This window comes from Diceros bicornis, chromosome 40 (assembly GCF_020826845.1).
Source record: "Diceros bicornis minor isolate mBicDic1 chromosome 40, mDicBic1.mat.cur, whole genome shotgun sequence".
Classification (NCBI taxonomy): domain Eukaryota; kingdom Metazoa; phylum Chordata; class Mammalia; order Perissodactyla; family Rhinocerotidae; genus Diceros; species Diceros bicornis.
In genome coordinates, this window is record NC_080779.1 from 3781645 (window position 1) to 3808401 (window position 26757).

Sequence of the window (26757 nt, forward strand, 5' to 3'; positions counted from 1 at the left end):
AACCCTCCCACATGGGAGAAAATGAAGCTCAGAACACTATTTATAGGTATACACTCAAAAGAACTCAATGCAGAGGTATAAAGACATATACGTACACCCGTGTTGTTAACAGTGTTATTCAAAATAGCCAGAAGCTGGAAGCAAGCCAGATGTCCATCAACGGATGAATTGACAAAAAAAATGTGGTGGACACACACAGTGGAATACCATTCACTCTTAAAAAGGAAGGATTTCTGACACATGCTATGACATGGATGAACCTTAAGGACTTTATGCTAAGTGAAATAAAGCCAGCCACAAAAGGAAAAATACTGTATGATTCCACTCATATAAGATACTTAGAGTAGTCAAATTCATAGGAATAGAAAGGAGAATGGTGGTTCCCAGGGGTAAGAGGGAGAGACAGCAGAGAGTTGTTGCTTAATGGGCACAAAGTTTCAGTGCAAGGTGAAAATAGATCTGTGGATGGTTGGAGGTTATAACTACACAATAATGTGAATGTACTGAATGTCACTGAACTGTATACTTAAAAATGGTTAAAATGGTGAATTTTATGTTATGCATATTTTATGACAATTTAAAAAAATTAATTATTTTCAACAAATAAACAAACACTAGCTACACACAATAGCATGGATAAATATCAAAACCATAATGTGGCATAAAAGAAATTATATTCAAAAGGCTATATATTTTATAATTCCATTTATATAAAATCCAAAAAAGAAACAAAACCGAGGTCTGGCTTCCAGTAATGGTGGAGTAGCATGTTGAACTAACACTCTCACAGATAACAATGATAAAATCTGCATAAAATATTTTATATATTTATAGAGAATCATGTATCTATATGTAATACACATATAATAAATGTGTATATGTGTGTATGTATAAATCTCTTCCAAAGCAAGCAGAACTGAGAGGGAGTCTTCCCTTAAATGATGGGAATTGCACCAGGAGATATTTGTAAGCTTGAGTCTTTTACCTCAAAGCATTCCAAAATCTGTACATGGCCCGGACAGGGGAGAAACTACAGTCTTACTTGTAATGTTAGAGGATGTCTTTTGGGGCTGGCAGAGTAGCTGGAAAGTTAGGGGAGAAATTCAGGAAGAGAGGGACCCACAAAGAGGAAAATCTCAAAATAAGTATGAATGTCTCCCCCCTACACACACCAAATTGGCAGATCTTTGAACAACACACATGCAGGGTAGGCCCCAGAGGGCCTAGTGTAAAAACAGTTGGAAGATGAAAGAACTGAATGAGGATTTCAGCTATGCTCACTGTAAAAGAGATAGGATTGGAGTTTCAGTCCAGCCAAGTTAACTCCCTGCTAGAAAAACAACAACACTCTTCAAAGGGATACAATAGAATCCAGAGTCTCTTTAACTATCATTCATGGTTTCCAGGAAAAAATTTAAAAAATCATGAGATTTGAAGAAATAGGAAAGTGTGATCCATATATGAGCAAAAGCAGGCAGTAGAAGCTATCCCTAAGGTGTTTCAATTAGCAAACAAGCATAAGAAAGTAGCTATTATAAAGATGATCATGGTGGTAAGCAAAAATATTCTCATAATGAATGAACAGATGTGGAAACTCAGCAGAGAAATGGAAATTACAAAAGAGAACCAAATAGGAAGATGAAATAAAAAAAATACCTTAGAGTTTACCATTAGATCAGAAACAGTAGAAGAAACATGAAGATAGGGCAATAGAAATTATCCAGTCTGAAGAAAAGAATGTAAAAATTTTGAAGAAAAATGAAGAGAGCCTTACAACCTGTGAGATGATTGAGTCCCCAGCAGAGAGGGGAGAGACAGAAAAATTAAATGAGGCAGAAAGGCAAATCAATAAGTAATAGCATAATTTCCAAAATTTGGTGGAAAGTCTTAAATTTTAGATCCAAGAAAGTCAGGAAACACACAAAATAAAATACAAATTAAAACCATACCTAGGCACGTGATAGTCAAGCTGCTAATATCCAAAGATAAAAGGGAAATCTTGAAAGCAGTCAGGGAAATAGATATATACAGGGGAAGACATTACATACAGGGAGAAATAATGTGAATGATGGATGATACATTATCAAAAACAAAAGAAACAAATCAATAATAAAATGACATCCTTCAAGTGCAGAAAGAAAACCCAAAAGTCAACACAGGATTCTATATTTAGCAGAACTCACTTTCATAAAGGAAGCAGAAGCCACAATAAGATACCATACACCTATTAGTGGCTAAAATAAAAAATAAAATTGCAAATACCAAGTGCTGGTGAGGACTAGGAGCAACTAGAACTGGGAATGCAACATGATAGTTGCATTCGGAAAACAGTTTAGCAGGTTCTTATAAAGTTAAACATACACTTATTATATGACTCAGATATCCCACTCCTAGAGATTTACTGACGCAAATTGAAAACTCATGTTTAAACAAAAACCTTTGTGTGAATCTTTATAGCCATTTTATTCATAATTGCCAAAAGCTGGAAATAAACTAAATGTCCTTCATCAGGTGAATGGAGAAAGAAACTGTGGTGCATCGGTACATTAGAATAGTACTTGGCAATCAAAAGGATAAACTCTTGATTCACACAACAAGATGGATGAATCTTGGATGCATTTCTCTAAGTGAAGGAAGCCAGATTCAAAAGGCTATATGGTATATAATTCCATTTATATGACTTTCTAGAAAAGGCAGAATTACAGGGATGCAAAGTGATCAGTGGTTGCCAAGGGATGGAGTGGGGGAAGCGGTTGACTACAAAGAGACAATATGAGAGAATTTTAGGGGTGAAAAAACAGCTCTGTATGGTACTGTGGAGGTGGATACATGACCATAAAGTTGTCAAAACCCATAGAACTGTACACTGCAAAGAGTGAATTTTACTCTGCAAATTTTAAAAATCAATCAGGATGCTGGGGAACTCAGATGGAGTGCAGTGACAAATGAATCTAACTGTATTACAAGCATGTGACATAACCACACAGAAGGGGTGGGGATGAAAGGTCCTGACCTAAGTAACTTTGGAAGACAGTGCTTTGATGGGATACTGTAAAACTAAAGTACTGGACACAAACACTGTACACTAGGTGATAAATGTGTTTCTCATAAGGGTATGGATTAGCAATTCTGAAACTAGTTGACACATTAGTAAATATATTGTAGATAACTGGAGTTAAGTTTCTCACTGTTGGTAAAAGAAGTTACATATAAACAAAAAGAGAATGCTAGAATAAACTCTGTGGTGCTGGATTGGAGTTGGAAGTATCAGTATGAATCCATGTCTCTTTTAATATATCTATCCAGATAGTTAGATTGATAGATAGATTGATAGATCAATAGATAGATGTGTATACCTGAGTTTCTATTCATACATACATTTCCAAGCTCTGCTGAGTGGATCTAGAAGCAGTGACACTCTAGTATCAATGAGCACACCTAGTTCCCAGATCTGGGTTTATATCATTCTCCAATTAAAAGAAGCAGGTTTTCTTGGAGAAGTGGCTAATTCTAGGACTGGAGATGGAAAATACAAGATGAACCTGGAACATTCTGTAGTGCCAGAAAGTAGGAAAGTGCTTTAACAAAACACAGAAAATGATGAGATGTGTCAAAAGGAATCAATCTGAAAGACTTCCCAATGGCTCAAGCTGGAAAATTGTGAGCAACAAAATAAATAATGGTGGCATTGGATTATTACCCAGAGAACAAAGTAAATATCCATGAGTCTATACTGATATAAAATAGATTAAATAAGAAAGGAAGAAAGAAAGAGAAAAAAAAAGAATGAGAGAAAGAGAGAAAGAGAGGAAGAAGGAAGGGAGAAGTAGGGGCGGAATCTTCCTCACAGAATTCCAAATAATAAACGTGGCTGGATAGCATGGAATAGAAAATCGCCACTAAAACACCACAGTAATAATTACTGTGAGCAAGGGCAGGCCTGGTGGCTTAGCGGTTAAGTGCGCACGCTCCGCTACTGGTGGCCCGGGTTCGGATCCCGGGCGCCCACCGACGCACCGCTTCTCTGGCCATGCTGAAGCCTCGTCCCACATACAGCAACTAGAAGGATGTGCAACTATGACATACAACTATCTACTGGGGCTTTGGGGCAAAAATAAAGGAGGAGGATTGGCAATAGATGTTAGCTCAGAGCCGGTCTTCCTCAGCAAAAAGAGGAGGATTAGCATGGATGTTAGCTCAGGGCTGATCTCCCTCACACACATAAAAAGAAATTACTGTGAGCAAGACTGATTGATGAATGCAAAAACTGTGGGTGAAACTTAAAGAAGAAACAGTACATTTGCAGAGCCTCAAAGCATCTCCCTCCAAATACTTAACTTTTTTCTCTTAATTTCTTTAAAAGACCTATGACTATTTAAAGCAAAAATTATAACACTGTATTGTGGGATTTATAACATGGGTAGATGTAAAACTTATGACAACAATAGCATAAGGGACAGACATAGGTAAATGGAACTGTTCTGTAGCAAGACTTCCATATTTTACATTGATTAAACTGGTGCACTATTAAGTCTAGGTAGGCTGTGATATGTTAAAGATGCATATTGTAATCTGGACCAACCACTATAAAATGCAAAGATGTGTCACTTAAATGCTAATAAAGGAATTAAGCAGCAAAAAAAAGGGTTTGTACAAGAAAGTTCACAGGAGATGACCTGCACATCCCCAGGAGAAAGACGAGCGCACTGTAGGGCAACCACAGAGCAGAACGCCCTCAGCCGTGCCGAGGAGCAAACGCTGACACACACGTGCTGGGTGAGTCTCATCAACCTCGTGCCGAGGGAGGCAAGCTGGACAGAAAACAAAACACGTGGGATGATTTCAGCCAAGATGAACCTATGCTGAAAAAACCAGAACAGTAGTTGCCTCGGGGGAAAGAAAAAATTGCCTGGGAAGGAACAGGAAAGAGTTTTCTGGGGGTGATGGAACTATTCTAGTCTTAAAGGGGTGAAGGTTATATGGGCATGTTTATTTGCCAAAACTGTAGAGTTGAGAGTTGTGTCTTTCTGTGTGCGTACATCTTACCCCCCCCCCCCCGCACACACAAAGAACTAAAAGATTAATAAAGTGAGGTGGGAATGGGATGGAATGTGGATGAAACAAAATTGGCAGACAATTAGTAGTTGTTGAAGCTGCGTGACGGGCCGACTATGCTATTTTGTTTATTTTGTATATTGTTTAAATTGTTCTGTAATAAAACACTTGTATAAGAAGACAAACTCGATATACAGTGTTTGCTGGTAAGATATCGGTTACCTTTTGGGAGGAAGGAGGGAGAAAGGGATTGTCAGCGCCTGAGTGAAGCTGTGCTAGTTCTTGGTCACACAAGTGTGTTCACTTTGTAATAATTCTTTGAGGTTTACATGGATGACTTCTGCGTATATTTCTGTACTCATGTTATACATCAATAAACACTTTAAATCCTGCATATTTGCACAAAGATCCTAACTCAATATCTCAGAATAACAGCAGTGTTTTGTTTTAAAGTGGAACATGTTCACTCATGGCATCATCAGATGGATTTTAATACTTCCAAGTATCTATTAATGCCCTCACCCTTGCGTGGCCCCCTGGGTCTTTCCATTTTTGGCTCAATTTGGCAAGTGTCATGGCTTTGAGTTTTTATGATGGGTATGGGCCCTTCAGGTGGGCGAGGTCCAAGGGAAGGATCTCTGCAGCGACCTTGACCATGGGAGCCAGAGGGAGGATTATGGCAACCTGGAGGGATGGAGGGGATGGTAGGACAGGTGGCCTTGAAAAGGCAAATTCCTGAATCCCAGGCACCCAGTATTTCCATTTTAGATATTGAATTTACATTTCAAATACTGGCCAGGAAGTTTCCACGAGGGCTGCAAGCATCCTCAGCAATAGCCAGGCTGGTGAGCCCCACCCCTACCTGAGTGCGGGCCTCAAGGGATGCAGCCCAACCACACTGCGCATACTCTGGGGGGTGGGCAGGGCATAGAGAGTGGGCTAGGTATAGAGAAGAGGCGGGGTAGAGGGTGGGGTGAAGCAGAGGTATGGGGACCAGGGGCAGGGGGACAAGGTGGGAGTTGGGGCCCCTAGCTGTGTATGCTGGGAGCTTTTGTCTCTTAACCGCTCCCAGCTGGGAGCTTGCAGGACTGCAGGACTACAAATCCCAGGAGGCTGTGAGCATGGGGCGGTGCCTAACCCCGGGAGGAGGAGCAGGGCTGTGTGCGCTTAGCCGAGGGCCAAACCGCCCTTGACTCAGGACTCTGGTCCTGCACCCGCTGCACGTGGGCTGAGTCCCGGAGGGATGCGACGGGAGGAGTGGGACCAGGGAGTTAGGAGGGTGTGGCGGCTGCATGGGCAGCCGAGGGCCTGCAGCGTGCAACTGGTTTTGTCCAAAATTGAAGTCGGACTCGTGCCTCTTCCACACCGTCTCCCTCCATTGCTTGATTCCTCCTCCCACCTGCGTGCCTGTGGGTCTTTCCACAGCCTCCTACCTAGTCCAGGGAAAGGTGCTTCTCTAAAGTGCTTATGGGAACTGGTTTGACATCCCAGAAACTTTCCACTTTGCCTGCTGCCCTCTGCCTTCTCCAGCCAAAGTGCCATCATTTCATCAGCTTTTGAGAGAAATTTCCCCTTGTGGCCGCTCTTGCAAGTACAACTTAAGAGCTTTGCAGGGTGGTAACATTAGCTGTTGCTTGCCTTTTTCAGATATGGAAGTTGAGGCATCTGTGAGGTTAATCACTGGTTTCCCCAGGATCCGCTAAGAGCAGAGGAGAACAACCCAATTCCCAGGCAAGTATCTAGTAGGCCGTTTTCACCAACGCATTCCAGTGCAGTGGCCTCCAAAACAGCAACCTTAAGATGAGAATAGCTTAAGCATTTTGCCCTTTAGATTGATCACCTAATCTCAGCTCAGGCATGAGTGGCCAGTCTCTCAGGGACACGGGTGGCGACTCTGATCACTCAGGAAGAGACCAGTCGTCCAGCTTTGGGAGAGGGACGTTCAAGGTAGACAGCACTTGGGCAGCATTTGAAACCCGTCAGCTTTAACATCTCTGCTTTGAATTCTGACAAGGTTCCCAGATAAACATGCCTAGGGATAGTCAGAGGTACCATATTCTTTAAAAATTGATTAGAGTGGTGAAAGGAATAGAGCATAAAATATCCTGCTTATTTGCAAAAGATAAAATGCAAGCAAGACCTTCCTGTTAATTTTTTTCTGCTCATTCTCTTGGCTGTACTGTACGTTTGAATGCAGAAACAAAAATTTTGAATTGCCAAATTCTCTTTTCCTGAGATTGGTAAATTAACTTAAAAGTCTTATTGAAACCTGTGGAGGAATGGTTAGCAGCTTTCATGATTTATGTCGTCCCTAAAAATCTGGGCGTTGATCTACAGGAAAAAAAGTCCCTGTTTATATTACACATCCCAATAGGTTACATTTCCGATTTCTGAATGTGGGATATTATCAAAGCAACTGAAAAACCTGGTCATGGAAACTGGACCCTGTCACTTTGTCAAGAATTTGCCTCTGTATGAATTAATGACACATGAATTCTTTAACATTTTTGTAAAGAAAGGATGAGAAAGTGTGTAGTGTCTCTGAATGTGGCAAGAGAGGGAAGTCTCATTAGACCACATCCTCGGGTTCTTCTCTAGTGTTCAATAGGCCCGGGTGATAGTCCGTGTAGTCAGGTGCAGCGCCGCTCCCCCAGCCCCCAGTGTTCCATCCTACTCTGACCTGTGCCCTCTTCAGGGGGTTCTGATGACACTCGTCCACAAGTGTTGGAAGGAAACATTGTAATATGAGGATATTCATCATCTTAAAACAAGGATTAATGGAGAGGAAAGTCTCGGGGTGTGTGTGCTCCGATGCACTGCTGTTGAGGTGTGGCCGCAGTGACAACTGTACTCCCAGCAGTCCTCACAATGGCTGTCTCAAACGTTTGATCTCCTGGCGCAACCACAGCAGCTGTTGACAGAGCTGGGCACTCGTCGTGGTTCAGTGTCTTCCGTCAGATTTTGTAGCTCTGACCTTCCTCTGCTTGCCCCATTCCCACTCCTATCTGCTGCATTCATTGCTTTGTAGTTGTTTCCTAGGAGCCACTGTGTGCAACTCTATTTCACAGTATCTTTAGGGACCCACTCTCACTACACATGTCACTGTACAACAGCCCTTTATCCTGGTGTAGCCCACGTTCATCCTCTCCAGTGGAGCTGTGAAGAACCCTGCTTACTCGGAGCTCCTCTCATTCTCATGCTGCTGGGGCTGCTTACGAAGCTGGGCATCTCATCTTTGGTCTCATCAACATTATTCTTTTCATTGATTTTCTGAAGTCGGAGACGACTTTGTTAATAATGTGACACTGACTGTCCCAGGCACTTTTATGTATCTTCCCCAACAGCTCTGTGAGGTAGAGCTCTGTGATCCCCGTTTTACAGGGGGGAACACTGAGGCTCAGAGAGGTCGAGTAGCTTCCTTCACTTCACACAGTTTCTTGGTACATTTTGAGTCTCAACTTGGAACTCCGCCTCTCAGGTGTGTGCACTTAGCTGGCGTTCCAATTTGTGCCTCTCTGCCATCCTCTCCAAAGGCACACACCCCAACCTGAGTCCATTGTCTGCTTGATGACAGTCACCCTGCACAAACCGGCCCCATGCAGGGAGTGGACTAGTCAGGCGTGGTCCTCCAGCTTACCCAGGGCAGGTTCTAGGTTTATTGTGAGAGCTGGAGCAGTGGAAGATACTGACCGTCACTCACCTGGAAGGTTTGTTATGGAGAAATACTCCACTGACTTTTTGCAGGTGTTATGTCTTCTTTGTCTTCATTGCTCCTCTGGGCTTTCTCCTACAGTCCGTGCTGTGCAGTAACATACAGTACAGAGACAGGTGAACATAATAGTATTGCCCTGCACCAAACGGTCACATCACTCATTTTTCTAATTATGAAAGAATTACATACTATAAAAAAAGTCAAGTAACCCAGATCTATTTAGAGTAAAGCGAAACCTACCCCATCCATCCCTTTCCCTGCAAACTCACTCCCCTACTCAGAAGGAACTATAGTTAAGAGGTTGCAGCTTATTGTTCTGGACATTTCCTATGAATATATAAATACACATAAAGTTTTTTTTAACATAAATGACATAACTACATCATTTTGCAATTTGCTGTTTCCCAAACCATATATCATAGATGTCTCTCCTTATCAGTGCTCGCCACCCTAACTTAGCTTTTTAGAAGTTTTAGAGGTACTCCAAAGAACAGGAATACCATGATCTGTTTATTTCTTCTTTGACAGAGATGGGATTATGTCCAGTTTCACTATTATACATAATGCTGCAGTAAGATCCTTGTATGGAGTTTATTACACTGCTATTCAACTGCTCAATTTTCCTTGTTTCCTCTTGGTCAGAGACTATGATATATTTTTAACAATTTTATGGGTATTGTTATTATTATTATTTTTGTGTGTGTGTGAGGAAGATCAGCCCTGAGGTAATATCCATGCCAATCCTCCTCTTTTTGCCTAGGCAGACCGGCTCTGAGTTAACATCTGTTGCCAATCCTTCTCCTTTTTTTCCCCCAAAGCCCCAGTAAATAGTTGTACATCATAGTTGCACATCCTTCTAGTTGCTGTATGTGGGATGTGGCCTCAGCATGGCCGGAGAAGCAGCGTGTTAGTGCATGCCGGATCTGAACCTGGGCCACCAGTAGCAAAGCACTTAACCACTAAGCGACGGGGCCAGCCCTATGGGAATTATTTTATAGGGAATTTAATTTTATCACTGAATAGAGACATTTATGGGGAAACTGGACTTTAAGGTCATCCCTCTCAGTATTCTGGAGAAAAATCATGAAACTTAGAAGGTATGAGGCTTGCTCCATCACATTCTAACAAGTCATGTTAACAATTTATAGTTGAATGTTTGAATAACCTCTACTCTCTCTGTTCAGAAGAAGAATGACTTTTCCTTGTCTTGAAAACTTCTGACTCCAGGGGCTCTCAGTTGGGCTTCAGAGAGGGTAAGATATTGGTGTTGTATCTGTTTCTCTTCAGCTGTAAGCTGCATCTTCTAAAGATCATAGACTTGAACATGGTCCAATAAATGCATATGATTTGGTCAAAAATTCAAAGTAAAGAACCCAAGATAGGGATCTATAACTTTGGTTCTTAATAAAGAATTTCCTTTGATATCCTCGTCTCTGTGATTACTAGTAAAAACTCACCTATGGGTGAAGAGATGTGGTTCTGCTGGCAATGTCTGGTTTGAACATCCATAGTTAAGGCTGCCACATCCATAGGTAGATTAGACTTGACCTCTTGATGACCTCTTCCCTTGGTCTTTGACCTGGGAAAAATAAGAATTTAAAAAAGCTGCTGTTATTAGCACTCAATGCTAGAAATGCCCATTAAAGAGTGAGTTTGATTTGGTAAACCAAAGGGAGTATAAGCAGAACAAAGTCAGTAATATCTATAAAATTTCAAAAAATTCTAATTTTTTAAAATATAACTCTATTTTTGCCACAGTGCAAACTGTGTATATATGAATGAAATATCCCTCTGTCCATTTCTTAAGTTGTTTCCATTGACTTGATGGATTTATCCTCTAATCCGGATTCTAAGTGTGAAAGAACATCTTGGTCCTTCAAAGAAAAGAAGCCATTGAAATTTGATTTTCTTTTAGCTCGGCATCCTACAGGTTTGAGGAATAAATTATCATTTAATGGTACAATGATTCTGAAATCTAATTGTTAATTAGAGGGGTGTAAGGGATGATTGAATGGTGGTTCATCCCCTTGGTCAAGGGTATTGTACACATGGACGTGTAAACACGATTCAGGAAGCTGCTTCAGCCCTGTGACATCCCTGAGAACCACAGTGCAGGAGGATCTAGGCACACAGCCATCTGCCTAGATCTCCTGGGTTACATGTAGATCCAGGGGTCCTGAGAGTGGCGTCAGAGCAGCTAGCTTTTATCTATTTCTCCCCTTCCTTCTCTCCAGCTTATCTCAAACAGTCCTGACTTTCATATTTTAAAGGCCAATTATAGTTATTTACATGAGCTGCTTGTTCATTATTGCAGAGTAATAATCAGGCATACCATTAAATATCATTTAATCTACCTAATTAAATTTGTTGTACCTTTTGATTGATTAGAACACTAAAGTTAGTTCAGAGTTTGATATTCACCAAATGTGTTAGTCTGCTTACAACTGCCATGTGCCTCATTCCTCTTAGAAGTGTATCTTTGGCCCATCACAAGATTTTAATGAATCAAATCATCATAAATTAAGATAATGTACTGTCTTTTGGATGATCGGGAGGCATATGGGTCCATTTTGGAAATATGCCCATCTGTAATGCTCCCCATGGGAAGTTTCTGGTCACTGGGTCTTCACGTGGCTTGCATAAACCCTAGGTCTATAAAGCTTGGTGCCTCTCCTTCTAATTGAGGTAGAAATAAAAGAGGTCAGAGACACTTATTAAAGTTTTGGTTGCATGATGTCTTCTATGAAGACCATCCATGCATATTGTTCTGGATAGCTCTCTGTTCCTAAGACAACTAGTTACTTTAAGGGCTTGTCAGGAACTGTGAATGGTCTGACATTTTACCTTACCTGCAAACCAATAAGTTAGCCTACCATGGTCTTACAGATGCTGGCAAAAGACACGAGACCCATGGGTCAGAGACAAAGGACTTAATGACAGAGCAATGGCACTGGCCCGAGAATCAACATTTGCACTGGTTCACTAAATCTCACTTCCCAAAGGGTGATACACAGTGGGCCAGGAGACATACAGAGGGTTGCAAGAACTCAGAGCTTAAGGAACTCATATCTTTGATAACAGGCAGGAAGTCTGCTGCCCTTTGGCCTGGGGAGGGGTGTTATTTTTATTATAATGGGCAGTAAGCAAGCATGACTTTTGCTGCAGAGGAGGTCACTATTTCTATCTTCCAAGGTTGACAGCTCTACACACTTTCTTGAAAAGATAACCTGGTTTTACTGGCTTTCAAAGATAAGCTTGAATGAGACTTCATCATCATTCCGTTCTTCTGTTACCTTTATTGAGATTGTGCAAATATGCTCTTTTCTCTGTAAAGTTCACTAACTTTATTCATACATAAGGGATGCTTTTGGTTTTATTTATTAAGTTAAAATTTTCTTATTAGAGCAAATGAGGAAACTATTATGGGTTGGATCTGAAGGTATGCTTTTCCAGGAAAAATGTGAAAGAAGATTGGTGCTCACAGAACTTTGCCACAAGGAGTTGATATCAACTTAAATGATTTTAATTTGAATACTGTTTTGTACAACTTTCTTCCATCTTACTTCATCCTCTCTGCTTCCTGTAACTCTCATATGAGAATGGGGCAGTTTCAGGGATTCACTGAACTCATTTACAATATTAAAATGGTTTTTTTCTGTTGTGTGTGTTTTTTTTTTATTGAGGTAAAGTTAACATACAACATTAAATTAGTTTCAGCGGTACAACATAATGATTCAGTGTTTGTATAAATGTTGAAATGATCACCACAATAAGTCCAGTTAACATCCGTCCCCATACATAGTTACAATTTTTTTTCTCTTGTGATGAGGACACGGCGTATTTCAAGGTGCAGAAGAATCAACGATGGTGTCATACTTTTCCATATACAACTTGATGAATTTGGACATAAGTATACACCCTTGAGACTGTCACCACCATCAAGGCCACAAACATATCCATCACCTCCCAAAGTTTTCTCTCATCTCCTTTATTACTATTATTCTGTGGTAAGAACTCTTAATATCTACACTATTAGCAAATGTGATGTATGCAATACAGTCTTGTTAGCTGTAAGCACTATGCCATATCCTAGATCTCCAGAACTTATTTATCTTGATTACTGAAACTCTGTATCCTTTGATCATCAGCTCCCCATTTCTCCATCCCCTCAACCCCTGGCAACCACTATTCTAACCTCTGCTTGTATGAGTTTGACTATTTAAGATTCCACATATAAGTGAGTATTTGCCTTTCTCTGTCTGCCTTATTTCGCTTAGCATAATGTCTTCTAAGTCCATCCATGTTGTCAAAAATGGCAGGATCTCCTTCTTTTCTCAAGGTTGACTAATATTCCATTTCTTTATCCATTCATCCATCAGTGACATTTAGGTTACTTCCATATCTTGTCTATCGTGAATTAGCTACAATGAACATTAGAGTGCAGGTATTTCTTTGAGACCCTGAGTTCAATCCTGTGGGCATATACCAGAAGTGGGATTGCTGGATCATATGCTAGTTTTCATTTTTGGAGTAAGCTCCATACTGTTTTCCATAATGGTTGTACTAGTTTACATTCCCACAAGGGTTCCTTTTCTCCACATCCTCACCAACATTTGCCATCTTTAGTTTTTTTGATAATGGGCATCTTAACAGGTGTGAAGTGACAGCTCATTGTGGTTTTGATTTGCATTCCCTGATGATTAGTGATGCTGAACACCAGGACATCTAGTAACTCCTTTCAATCTTACAAAAGCGTTGCAAAAACTTGCACCTAGTCACACAGGTGAATCCCTGCCAGATGTGCTCGCAGGTGGTCTGCACTCCAGGTCCCATGCCCACTCCTGCCGGTCTTCAGATTTGGCAGAGATGATTCCAGGAGCTGATCTGCGCATTCCACAGCTCCACTGCCAAGAATTTCCGGCGACTGAGGAAGGTATCAGGAAGGAGGAAAGGGCAGTGAAGAGCACAGGAGAGAGACTGGTGGTAGCACTGACGGCGGACAGACTTGCTAGCGAGGCAGAGAAAGTGAGGGGCCAAGAAGGCCATCTTGACAGCAGACGAAATGGAGCAGGCACCTCAGTGAGGTCTCTTGGCAGCGTCCATAATGTTTCCTTGCTTTGAGCTCTTGAAACTTTGAAATATACCAATATGTTTCTTTTATTAAACTCTGCTGCGTGACAGAAAATATAGACAGTGGTTTCTTTCTGAGGTGAGAGGTTGAGTTTCAGGTGAGGAGAGAAAGATCTTCCTTTTTCATGCTGTTCTCTCATTTTTCTTTACTATGTATGTTATTTATTTGTACTTTCAAGTCATCAGCGAGTTATCAACGTCACGGGATGATTCAGTTTTGCTCCATACAGTCACAGTAAAACCTACTTAAAGTGGATTATTCTTTTTGTGTAATATTCCAATAGATTCCAAAATATTATTTCAAAAGCACTTCAATGTCTATGTTCTCAAATTAGATATTTACTTTTGGTCTCCATTTTTGTGTTCCTTCTTGCATGCTACTTCAGAGTTGCATCTAAGGAAATACCAGATTTCCCTCAGTTTTTTAGATCCATATGTGTTGGAAATTTGATTCATGAAGATGGACATGGCAGCTGGGGGATCATGCTATTATCAAAAGAGACCATTTCGGCATCAGTAATCTGACAAGAACTCACTGCTTGTTGAGATTTAATTGACTATTTGAGGGATCAAGCTTTCGCTGTTGGCACTTCTCTTTCTCTTTGGAGGCGAAGTATTGCCTTCCCAGTCTTTTCATTACCAAACCACTTTCCTGGGTGGCTGTGCCATGTCAGGAAGGGCCTGGGATGTTGGGAACCAGGAATCATCCTCAGCTTCTAGCTGTCCTAAGAAGGCTTCCCTGGCAGAGTCCAGCCTGTGTGTCTGGGTGACACTTGCAGCCATCAGACAGGAGGCGATAACTCACAAGTGCCAAGTGATTCATCTGGCCCTTGTCTTACAGGGTGTTTCCAAGGGATGAGGTTCAAAATGCCACTTGGTAACCCTTTGAAAGCTCTTGTCGTGGGGTGGGTTCTCAGTGTGAGCTCAGAGCAGTGTCTATTCACCACCAGATGGGAAGCATTTCAGTATTTTAATTGGTAAGGCTGTGTTCATACACCACCATGGATCATCAGTTCCGTGGCATTTCCTGCTGGACCACCCCACACCCCTGTCATGCCTCATCTTTCAAAGCTCCAAACAGGGTTCACACCCCATCAGGTGGTTGTAATGTAACCACAGCACAAGACTGGGGAAAAAAACACAACCACCCAGGGGGTACACACTTTAATGGCTCGGGCCCAATTGCCCCATTTGGACAAGTTGGCAACATCAACACTGAGTGTGTAAACTGGAGGACTGTCCAAGACCATGGACCTCAGAATGACATGGCCTCAGAAGTCACCTTGGACAGCAAGGGACAGTGTGGGGTCACTCACTGGTCAGGATTATGGTCCCTTATCCTGGTAAAGTAGAGCTCACCCGGGATCCATCAGCCCAAGCCAGGGAGGAGCCTTCTAGGGAATTTCTGCCCTAAAGTGAATGGCATAAGGATGGCAGGTGTGCTGGAAATCCTGGTTCACAGAGAGCGGTCGTTTTTATGGAATGAGGCCCAGTGGTAGCCTTAAAGCTGCATCACAAATCTTTCCCATTGCATACAAAACAAGCGGGAAACAGAATTCACAGTCCTGGACAAGGATCCCAGCAAGATTCAATTCTAGGTCAGTAGTGAACATGGAGGCACTAGAGGGGTCTCAGGAGGGAAAGTCCTGTCTGCCTTTAGTCCATTTGCAAATCACCTTTTCAGGCCTTGTCCTCTCCATGTGCATGTTTTGATCTTTTTACATTGTTTTCCCCACTTAGAGCTGATGCAATTCCAGAGATTGAACTAGAAAACTACAAGTTCCTAAAATTTGGTCAAAAGAAACCTCAACAAGAGAAGCAGAAAACATTCTCTCTTCCTCCAGAATGTAGAAAGGCACCCCCCGCCTATGGCACGACCTGGTCCTGGGTAGTGCTGTTTTAAAGACACCCACATTTCAGTGGTTGTTGCTTTGCCTGTGAAAGTACCATCAACCTTTAAATCCCAAGAGAATGGGAGGGGGGCCGTGTCCGCCCCTGGAGCAGCTGAATGATACTGAAATGAACTTGTCCTAGGAGTTAGGGGGAATTGGGAGTGACGTCACTAGCCAAAAAAGGGGCTGGCCTTTCTCCCTTCTCCAACAGACAATAAGTTGATGACTCAGAAGAGTTCCTGATTCAAGGAGAAATGTGAGATTCTGTGTCTCACTCACATGCCTACAGAAAGCGAGAGAACCACACCACAACTCCCAAGCTGTGAAGGAAACAGGACTTTAATATAATATTCAAATATGTCATTTATTATTTACAACAAATAACCACTGACCCTCCCCAATGGGTGAGTAGGTGCTGAGGTAGAGATGTCAGGGAGCTGGGATGGGGTCGTCCCTTCTCTCTTGGGCTTCAGGGGACCCCAGGAATCGGCTTACAATGCTCCCCTTCCCATCAAGTGGGAGGAGCTGGCCTGGTGCATCACAAGCATCCCAACTGTGTCCCCGCTGCTGAGGATGGGGCTGTGATCGGCCACTGATACGGGGTTCGGGGTTGGGGCCTGGGGGCTGAGTAGAAGAGTCGGGTTATCTTCTGCGGCCTCCCTCTGAATCATGGCTCCCCACCCTGTCCCCACTGCACTGGGTGCTTCAGACCCTGTGCTCAGTGCTGTCAGCCACCAGTACCCCATTCGTCCCTGCCACGTGAGCCATCATTTAGTATCACCTATTTCACAGAGAGGGAAACGGAGTCTCAGGAAGCTGAAGAGAGTCACCCCAGTCACAGGACTGGTCAATAGTGGAGCTGGGATCCCAGTGGCAGCTATCCGACTCCCCAAGGCCATGCTTAGCCCGAAGACTTACTGAACCCCCAGGAGTCAGTCACCCCGGCCCAGACACTCACTCACCCCAGACCTTGATGATGGCCGGTTCTTCTTGGCCTTGCGTATTTTCTAGGGCTCTGGCTGGCAGGACAGTTTGTAGCTACAGGACAGAGAGGCACCTGTGAGCCTACCAGGAACCACACCTCAGGTATCCCCCTACTGCCTGCTCAGCAGCTGGAGTCTGGGTGTCCCAGAGGTCACCATGTAATAAGGCCGGGGGATGAGTGGGGGACCATGGAGACAGGCTCTCTGGACTGGCCAACAGGGAGAGTCCACCCCTGCCCTCACCCAACTCCTGCTCGGCCTCACCTCTCATTCTCGTTGAGCAACTGCATGTCCTGGAGCCAGGCCGCAAATCGCTCCCTCGGGTTCTAGGTTGTAATTCTTGGCAGCCTCCTGGAGCAGCAGGATCTTCCTCATGACTCGGTATTCCTGGGACCAGAGGAAAGGAGTGGATGCAGACAGGGCCTGGGTGGGGGATGCTGCAGGGGCCTTGTTGGAGGTGAGGGGTGGGGCAGGGGACCAGTCCTGGAAACCATCCTTCCCTCCAGTTCCATCCAGGCTCTACCAGTTATCAGAATGGGAATAATCAGCCCCTCCTCCAGGAAGATATCCTTGATGCCATCCTCCCCTCAACCCACCCGCCAATTGGATGGGTCTCCCACTTCTCTGTTATCAAACTCTTCCACTCAATGTAAGATACAGGGGGTGAAGCCAGGGACTGTTCTGCCCAGAAGGTCTCTGATTTCCACCTCTTTCCCCTCCCCTGCAGGGAGTGCCACAGCTGCTCCTCAGTCCTCTTCTCAAGGTTGATCTCATTCTCCTGGAAGGTAGACAGCCAAAGTCCATCAGACAGAGCCCCCAGCCTGACTAGCCCCTATGCCCACCCCTTCTCATGTTGCACTAATGCCAGGTCCCCAGAGGGGGCCAGGCACGCAGAGAAAAGAGGACTTGGACCTAGGCCGGGCTCTGGGCTCCAGAGTAGGAGGACATGGGGGTGAGACTGAGGGACCTGGCAGCACAACTCTCTGATGACAGACTTGGAAGCTGAGGCCTCAGGCAGAGGGGACTGCTCAGCCACATATGTGCTGCCTGACTTGGGGGGACACGACTTCTCTCTCCCTTCATGGACAGCATAGGAGCTGGAGGCTGAGTCCAGCTCAGATAAAACCTCACGCAGCTGTGCCATCAGGCAGCTCTGAGCTTCCCCAGCCTGAGGAACTGGAATGGGTGTCTCTGGCAAAGCCTCTTTTCACTCATCCCTAAGAAGAGCCTGATGCCCCATCTCCCAGGGGCAGCTGCGAGGCTCTCATGACAGGAGATGTGCCAAGTGCTGAGAACTCAGAGCTCAGTTTGGGGGCTCCCGCATCCCAAGGCTCAGAATCCTGGTCCTTCCTGCCTAGTCCTCAGGTTCACCCACCTCGAGATAGTCAACCATCGCCAGTTGCAGCATCAGCAGGTCACTGAGCAGATTGCCAAGATAAGGGAAGACACCCTGTGACATCGGGGTGCGGGTGGGATGAGCCCTTGCTCTCAAGTAGAGCCCATGTAGACCCTCTCCTGAAAAGTCCCCACCCTCAGCCACCTGGCCCACCACAGGGTTCCCACGAGGAGCAGCCTAGGATCCTCAGCAGCCTCCCCTCAATTCTTCCTCCCTTCACACCCCAAGAACACCACACTCCTCCTCCCAGGGCCGGCTCCTGGCAAATCACATGGTGTGCCTTCCCTGGCCCTCCCCAAAACAACCCATCCTGCACCAGCTCTTCCAGGCCCTCCTCTTGGTCACTTCTACTGGGGGATTTGGGCACTGTGGCACCAAGAGGAAGGGCCCTCCTCTCTTGATTTGAGGCCTCCAGCTGGGAGCGCAGAGCCCCTCCCCCACAGGCACACTCACCTGCTGCTGCTCCTGCTTCTCCTGCACTCTCTGGGGGTTGCTCTCTGGGGGGGCAACCGTGAAGGGCCCCTCCTGTCAGGGTCGAGGACAGTGTCAGCGAGGCAATACTCCCCTCACCCCATTTCTCTCCAGCACCACTGGCCTCCGACACTGGACATCTGACTTGAGTCAACTGGTATCAATGTCATTCCATCCTCCAAGGTCTTGTGATTCCAGAACAAGCCCAGCTCCAACTCTCACTCTGGGTGTGAGCTTGGGCTCGTGGCCTGGCCTCCTTGAGCCTGTTTCCTCATCTGGAAAGTGTGAGAACTCCAGCTACCACACAGGTTCTTATGAGGACTCACTGTCACAAGACTGTCATCCTTGTTCTGGCCCTCACCCCTCCAGGTGGAGCAGGCAGAAAGCTCCCACATTCCTTTCCTCCCTCTTACCTCAACACCACCCTGTGAGACCTGCACAACACAATCACCGTCCCTCCATTTCCCTGATGAGGAGACAAAGGCCCAAACATGGGCAGAGGTGCTCAGGGGCCCACAGAGGAGAGGCCACTTGCCCCTCTCAGCCAGAGGCCCTGTTCCAACATCCTCACCTAACCCCAGCCCCACCACTGAAAACAGTCCTGTCCCCTGAGCTCTCAAAGCTTGGTCCTGGGCTGAGTCATGGATGGAGAGGACGGGGTGTCTTGGGAGTCTGGTTGAGTGGCTTCTGCCTGCCCCAGTCCCGTGGAGTGTCTGGGCCCCAGGCTGGGCCAGAGGCCAAGCCAAAGCCTTCTCCTCCCCAAGGAACGCCTCAGGACATTCCCCTGCACTGAATCCTTTTTTTTTTTTTTTGTGAGGAGATCAGCCTTGTGCTAACATCTGCCAATCCTCCTCTTTTTTTGCTGAGGAAGACTGGCCCTGGGCTAACATCCATGCCCATCTTCCTCCACTTTATATGGGACGCTGCCACATCATAGGTCGACAAGCGGTGCGTCGGTGCGTGCCTGGGACCCGAACCGGTGAACCCTCAGCCACTGCAGCGGAGTGCGCGCACTTAACCGCTTGCGCCACGGGGCAGGCCCCTGAACTCTTTCTTTATCCACTCAGGAACTGGACCCCCAAGGTGCCACCTCTGATCAACAGGGAAGGGGATGACAGGACATTTTGATTCCCTGTTTACATGAGGCTCCTAACTTCCTTTCAGCAGGGTTCACTAAGAATCCATCAGTTGCCTAGATGCTTCTCATAAGCCACCGGGGGCATATGTCATTGCCAACCAGGCACTCAGGTTAGACTCCTGTGGTTCACTCAAGTGACTGCTCTAGGGGTCCAGAGGGGAGTCCCAGAATGCACACACATCTGCCACCTAAGGATGAGCAGCCTGTTTGTGCACCTGGGCCATGGGAATCCTCTGCCACGCACATCCCTGGGGCAAGCAGGCTGCAGCCCCTTGGAGATGTGGTGAAGATAGAAGGAGCAGCAGGGTCCTGGCTTCCTGAGGATAGTTTTAGGCTGAGGGCTAAACCCACACCAACCACCCAACAGCCTGGAAGAAGCTACATCCAGCAGGATGGACATACATGGAAGCCAGAGACCTGTTGATGGCGCCAGCTCGGCAACTCCTCCTGGAACAGCCCAGCCAACACCATTGTGTCCCATGACCAGGGCCTCCCGCCCACAAACGGCACCCCACCTTCCCATGGGCAGAACAGATCCCTCTGCTTGTTAATCTGGATGAGATAGACGGGAATGTTTCAGAGAAAGTTCAAGGGAGAAACTATCAAAACCACAGCCTGCCCAGTGTCCCTCCTCCGCACCCCTCCTCTCTTTCCAGCCCCCAGCCTCCACTCTACCTGGATCATCAGGTCTCTGCTCAAGGACTTGTCTTGACTATTGAGTTCCTTAAGATTATCAGGGTTCTCTCTCAGGGGAGGGGAAAGAACGAGGGATAAATTTAGGAATAATGTGAGGGGTCTGAATGCAAATCCCTTTTCTCTGCAAACCCGAGAGATTCAAACTGCCTGGAGGAGTGCTCTCACTGGGCTCCTCTGAGCGCTAAGGTCTCATGGGACTGGGAGGGGGCTCTCCTGTTGGTCACTGGGGTCTCCACTCCCCAGCTCTACAGAGCAGCTCTGTTTTGACTGCTTTGAGTTTCAACTGGGCATAGAGTTCTGTTGCTATAAACACTTGAAAATCTCCAATGTGGCTCAACTGAGTACCCGACACTCAGGGAAGCCAAGTCCTGAAGCAGAACTGGTGACTAAGGACCCGGGAGGCTTAGAGACCCCCTGCCGAGGCTCAGGCCCTGTCCCCAGCATTTGCTGCCTCCCAGGAGTTCCCAGCTGACTGAGGGGCCAATGGCAGACACACAGGAGATCCCCCATCCACCCTGGTCCTCCTATGGAGAGAGGCCTACCCACCGGGAAACTTCCCCCGTGTGTTCTTCAGGTGGCTTGTGGAGGTTTTCTGCAGAGCAGAGATGACAGTGCGGGGCGAGGAGAAGTTCTTCAGGATCTCGCACTCCTGGGGAAGGGAAGAGAATGAGCTGTGAGGTGGGGCACTGTAGCCCCGCTTGCTCTAGCTTCAGTTCCCTTCTATTTAAATCTCCCCTCCTGGATGAGACAGATGCTCAGGGAGTCCCAGAAGGGCACATTTAGGACCCAAAGAGTAACACTCACAGGGAGCAGGATTTTAGCTCAACCCAGGGAAGGAGCCAGGTAGGAAGTGAGCATCCTCTCACTGGGACCTGGAGTTAAAGTCAGCGGGCCCCTGGCAGGAAGGGTCTAGGGACTGTACAGGGGCTTAGACCACACACTGCAATCCTGGGAGCTGATAAAGGTGGAGAGGCAGTTCCCAAGACTTCAGAGAGGGGCTCCACTGGGCCTCCCACAGCACACCTGGGCCACCTGGATCCAGCACTCCACCACCCTCGCCCTGTCCTGGGCTGTCATGCTTGGGTCCCCGAGGCAGGGGGTGATGACGAAGCTGGCCACACTTCTGACGTGGTCGACGGTGGCCTGGACGGTGGGTGTCTGGTGTTCATTTCGGGCTTGCTCCTCTTGCCCCAGGTGGATCCCAGGCACGGAGAGGGCATCACCTTCCGGAAGAGGTCCTGGAGAACAGGGGGAGTGTCACCGAGCCCTGCCACATCTCAGGTCTGTGTCTATAGCCCCCAAAGTCCCACACAGGAGTCACAGTTTAGAGCTGGAGCTCAGAAAGCTCAGGATGTGGCCTGAGCCTTGTGACAGTCCCTGGCTTTTCTTCTCTGTCCCCCGAGGACACCCAGCACAGGAGGACCCAGGACCCAATACTGGTAGGGAAGGGAGAGGGGCTTTTGACCCAGCCCGTCCTGGCTAACTCCAAGCTCCAGACGGTGGCTCAACTCGGTTCATCCTAAGGGGGCATCTTCCAATACCCTGATCCCCCCTCTGGTCCCACTCCACATTCTGATGCGCATCCCCACGTGGCAGCTACAACCACAGGCCTTGTCTGTCTCCCTTGTAGTGGAGTACACATCAGATGTCTAATAAGTCCTGAGGCTGTTGAGCCTCCTGAGCAGCGGTTGGGCCACCAGGGACCGGGCTGTACACAGTGAGCCCCTCCCTGCACAGATGAGCCAGGGCCCACCCAGCTTTCCGTCTCTTCTACCTCATGGAGTTGGCACAGTCACTCTGTGCAGCAGGTCCTCTTAATGTCCATCTCCACGGTCTGCAGGTGGACAGCAAAGGCTTGGGTGTTCAGAAAGTTGCCCAGGTCTTATGGTTGGTAAAGAGTGGAGCCTGGATTTGGGCCCAGATCATAGGAGTCTGGATCAGGTCTGGGGCAACGATAGCAGAGGGAAGGCCTGCCCCACTCCGCCCTGAAAGCCCAGCTGCTCACCGCATCCATCACGGTCAACTGCTCCACCACCAGCTTAGGAGGGAAGGCCGTGAGGTTAGGCTTCTTCTCACGCTCCTTAATGGCCACAGGTGGAGATGGACTTCTCACTAGAAATGATGGTCCAGGTGACTCCAGCTCAGCAGCTCCCACTCCTGCTGGAGCCCATGTTGGCCTTTGCTCCAGCTCCAACACTGCTGATGGAGGGGACACTGGCTCCAGTGCTAGAGGGGGTGGTGTCAACAGAGCTGGATTCAGCTCTACCTCCACCACTGCCCACAGATCTGCTTCTGCTGCTGGCTGGAGCTCCGTAGCTGGCGCTGGAGCGGGATAAAGAGAAAGGTTCACCCACATAGCTGACTTTCCATGTGTCCTTCTAAACACAGGAAAGATCCCCCTCCATTCCAGGAATACCCCCCCTGCAGTCCCCCTTACCCTCTGGCTCTGCCTCAGTGGCCTCCAGAAGCTCACACCGGACAAGGGTAAGAGGGTCACGGCAGCTCATCTCCTAACCAGGCAAGGTGACATTCATGTACATCCCCTTTAGCTTGAAAAAGGGACAGCCCCAGTCTGGTTCCGCCCTAGTTCTAGTCCAAACCCCTCATGTCAAGCTTATGAGTGTGGAGACCCTCTGCTCCTGCTCTCTTCTCAGAGCAGTACTGGAAAGTGTGGGTGGCCTCATGTACCTGCCCCTTGTCTAGTGAGTTGGTGGAGTTGAAACCATTGGGCAGCTACCCGACAACCTCCTGAGTGGAGTTCTGCAAAGACTGCCTAGGAGCTTGGCCAGAAGGAATCAGAGGTTGCCTGCACACTGCCACTGGGGCCAACCGCCAAGAGAAAGTCTGCTCCTCAGTTCAGGCACAGAGGGGCATCCCTGCAGAGAACTCTGGTCAGGGAGGGAAGGAGATGAATCCTCTAGTGCTTGGTAACATATGATTAGAGGAGCTCACCTTCTCATGCTGCCAGGCATGGCCTGGGGTATGAACATGACAGACTCACCAGGTTTCCAACACCTAACAACCAGCTCCTGCTCAGGAATGACCCGCCCCTTATGTCCTGCCTTCTCCCCTCCTCACAGACACATGCACACACACACACACACACACACACACACACACACAAAGAGTGGCAAGGGGTGTGGGGCTGATCAGGTGGGATCACAGCTGTGTCCTGGCCTGCACTAGCTTTTCCTGGGCTGTCCCGTGTTACCTTTCACTGCCTCCTGCCAGACTCCCAGAGGCGTCAAGCATGAGGGCTGAGCCAACATCGCCAACTACCAAAAAGATTCTCTTTCTGGGATTTTTTGAGCCCAGATCCTCCAAAAGTTGGGAAACAACAACAAAACATCTTTGCTTGTTGACTGTCTCCAATCAAGTGAGCTGGATGGGGCACTGTGGGTGCCTGGTTACCAGAGTTCTAAGATCTGTTGAGGTCTATGACCCCACGTCATCTCTTGAACTGTACACAATGAGCCCACATAGCCCTACCCACAGCTCCCTGGAAACCTAACTAGGGACCTAGCTTTGAGGAGACAGAGATGAATGCAGACCTCCTTTTCCTTACTATTTCTTCATCCTGGGATAGTCCCTGTGCCTCTCGGTCCTCCCCAGTCTCTAAACCTTCACCATGGGAATCAGGCTAGAATCTACTTCCTAGGGACCTCACCTGGTGTATATGAGATAATATCTATTACCCCTGCGGGCTGGTGTCACATGTACCTAAGGCACAAACTTAGAGATGGAAGAATAACAAGGAGGGGTGGGATCTAGTACAGAACACCACTCAAAACAGGCCTGGGCTCCAAGAATGTGATATTGGGACAGTCACTTCCAACTTAGCCTCATTTTCAGGTCAAGACCATGAGGGGGTTGCAACTAATGGAAATTCAGATATTGCCATCCTGTGGCATAAAACCATTCAATTGTTTCCTGTTTTATGGAGAATGAGACCGAAGTGCCTCATCTTGGCCTATGAGGTGGGCAGCCTCCACAGTGGTACCCAGTAAGCCCCACCCATGTTATACACATCCCTGTGGAACCACAAAGTGGTTAGTAACTGGCTTCTGAACATAATAAGAGCCAAAGTGATGGGATGTCTTTTCTAAACTTTAACTAAAAAGGTCTCTCACTTTCTCTTACTCCCTCTCTCATGTGCCATCTCTCTCTCTCTCTCACTCTGTCAAATCCCTGGAAGTGAGGAATCAAATACCGGTGTATTGGGGCTGCCCAATGTGGAGGCACATTGAGGAGAGATGCAAGGGAGTGCCTGGGCCAACAGACAGAAAGGAACTCAGGCTCTCAATCCAAAATGAATCCTGAAGGCTGAGAGTGAACTTGTGGGCCAGTCCTCCCCTAGTCGAGCCTCAGTTGAGGCCACAGTCCCAATCTGTTAAACTCACTGAGACAGAGGCACCCAGCTAAAACATGCCTGATTGTTGATCCACAAAAATTGTGAGATTGTCAACATTTGTTGTTTTGAAATGCAAGGTTAGGGGCAATGAAGTCAGAGAGGGAAAGGTAACGAACACAGCCTACCAGGCCCTGGCCCTACCTTCCACCCTAGCTCCTGTTCTCTTCTCCCAGCCTCCCTCCAGTTGCATTGGCCACCTTTCTAACCTCCTCTGGCCAAACTCACTTCTGCCTGTGAGACTCAGGACCAGTGGTGCCATCTCCCTGACACACTGCTCCCAGACTTGTGCAGGGCTGACTACCTCTTGTCATTCTGGTCCCAGAAAATGTCACCCTAGAGAGGTCTTTCAGACCCTCCTACCCAGTGACGCCCAGCCCTCCCTCACAGCCCCCTGATGTGTTTCTCTACAGCACTTGCTCTTTTCTTTCTCATGTCTTTGCTTTTGTCCATTTCCCTTCTAGACTGTGAGCTCCTGGCAGGCAGGGACAACTTGGTCATTTTCATCCTTCACTTCAGCCCACCAGGGCACCTGGCACAGGGTGAGTGCTCAGGGCACAGCTGCTGAATGAGTACATGGGTAGATCTTGCACCCTGCCCCCTGCTTTTGACCAACTTTCATTGTGGAGATGAACAGTAGTAATAGGAGGTACAAGTTGTTTCTGAGGCAGGAGGACAGCCAGAAAGACCTCTGGTTGACTCTTCGCTGCTCCAGGAGCTCAAGAAAAGTTCAGTGGACACCAAGTAAATTCCAGCATTACAGCAGAATGACTTGATATATATATATTATGTAATGGTTACCAAAATAAGTTTAGTTAACATCAATCACCAAACAGAAAAAAAAAGATTGTTTCCTGATGATGAGACGTTTTAGGATCTACTCTCTTAGCAAGTTTCAAATATACCACACAGCAATGTTAACTTAGTGCTGTATATCAAGTATATCTCAATACAACTGAAAAAAAATAAAAACAAAAACTCACTGGCCACCACTGACACAAGAGGCTGCCCGCCCCCTCGTGGTCAGAACTAGCACTGCTGCCCAGGCAGGAACTCCAAACAGAAAGGAATCTTTCTTCAGGTGTCCTCAAGGCAGAGGCTCTCCAGGGCCCCAGAGGTAAAGCATCAGGACCTGTCAGCTTCGAGGGAGTGGGAGGAATCTCGGGAGCCTACCGTGCCCCACCCTTGCTGTTCCCCACCAGGTGTCCTCTTCACTCCTAAGGCATCCTAACTGCAGCCATGACAATGATTCCCCCTACTTCCAGATGAGGACCGCAAGCGTCTAACAAGGATTAGTCTTCCCCCTGGACTCTGGACTTGGTGTCCAGTGCTCTGGCATCTTCTTCCTTATCCTCAGTTCTCATCCACCCAAGCCCCCTAGCCTCCTCAGTTCTAAAGGATCTCCAGGGGCTGGAAATCATTTTCTCAGGGTTTCAGAGCACAGTAGGTCATCAACAGAGAACCTAGTCCAACAGACATGTTGTGAGTGCATGGAACACTTGGAGCCACCCGCTGGATGCACTCCACTTTATACAGGAGGACCCTCACTGAGATCTTCTCTCCTGTTCCCAATGCCTACACAAAGGGAGGATGGGCTCATCACAGTTCTGGGTGCCCACAGAGGTGGACTGCAGGACCCCAGTCCTGTGATCCCCAGGCTGGGCCAGGGATGGATCTGGAACAGGTAGGATCTGGAACAACCTAGGAACCTTAGGGATTCCTCTTCCCATCTCTGGGCCCCTGTGCACGAATCTAGGAGAACGGATGCTACTGCCCCGTGGGAGAGCTGCCGCCAACCTCTCTCCCTCATGCCTCTTGTCACTTCCCCGGTGTCAGCTCTTTCTTGATTGCACCTCAGTGTTCTCCATATGAGAAG

General features: G+C 46.9%; 1 protein-coding gene across 3 annotated transcripts in view; it reads right to left on the bottom strand.

Annotated features, from left to right (window-relative positions):
* Positions 1–8601: 8601 nt before the first annotated feature.
* Positions 8602–26757, bottom strand: part of LOC131399813 (ral guanine nucleotide dissociation stimulator-like) — a 128186-nt gene continuing 110030 nt past the window's right edge. Inside the window, exons 2-8 of one of the 3 annotated variants that reach the window (XM_058534320.1) lie at positions 21497–21711; positions 21020–21122; positions 18622–18693; positions 17480–17550; positions 17037–17159; positions 10225–10346; positions 8602–8854 (exon numbers count right to left, since the gene is read on the bottom strand). In XM_058534320.1, the coding sequence (XP_058390303.1) occupies positions 17543–17550; positions 18622–18693; positions 21020–21122; positions 21497–21711 (398 nt within the window). In that variant the 3' untranslated portion in view covers positions 8602–8854; positions 10225–10346; positions 17037–17159; positions 17480–17542. The other 2 variants (XR_009217239.1, XR_009217240.1) reach the window with 2 other exon arrangements.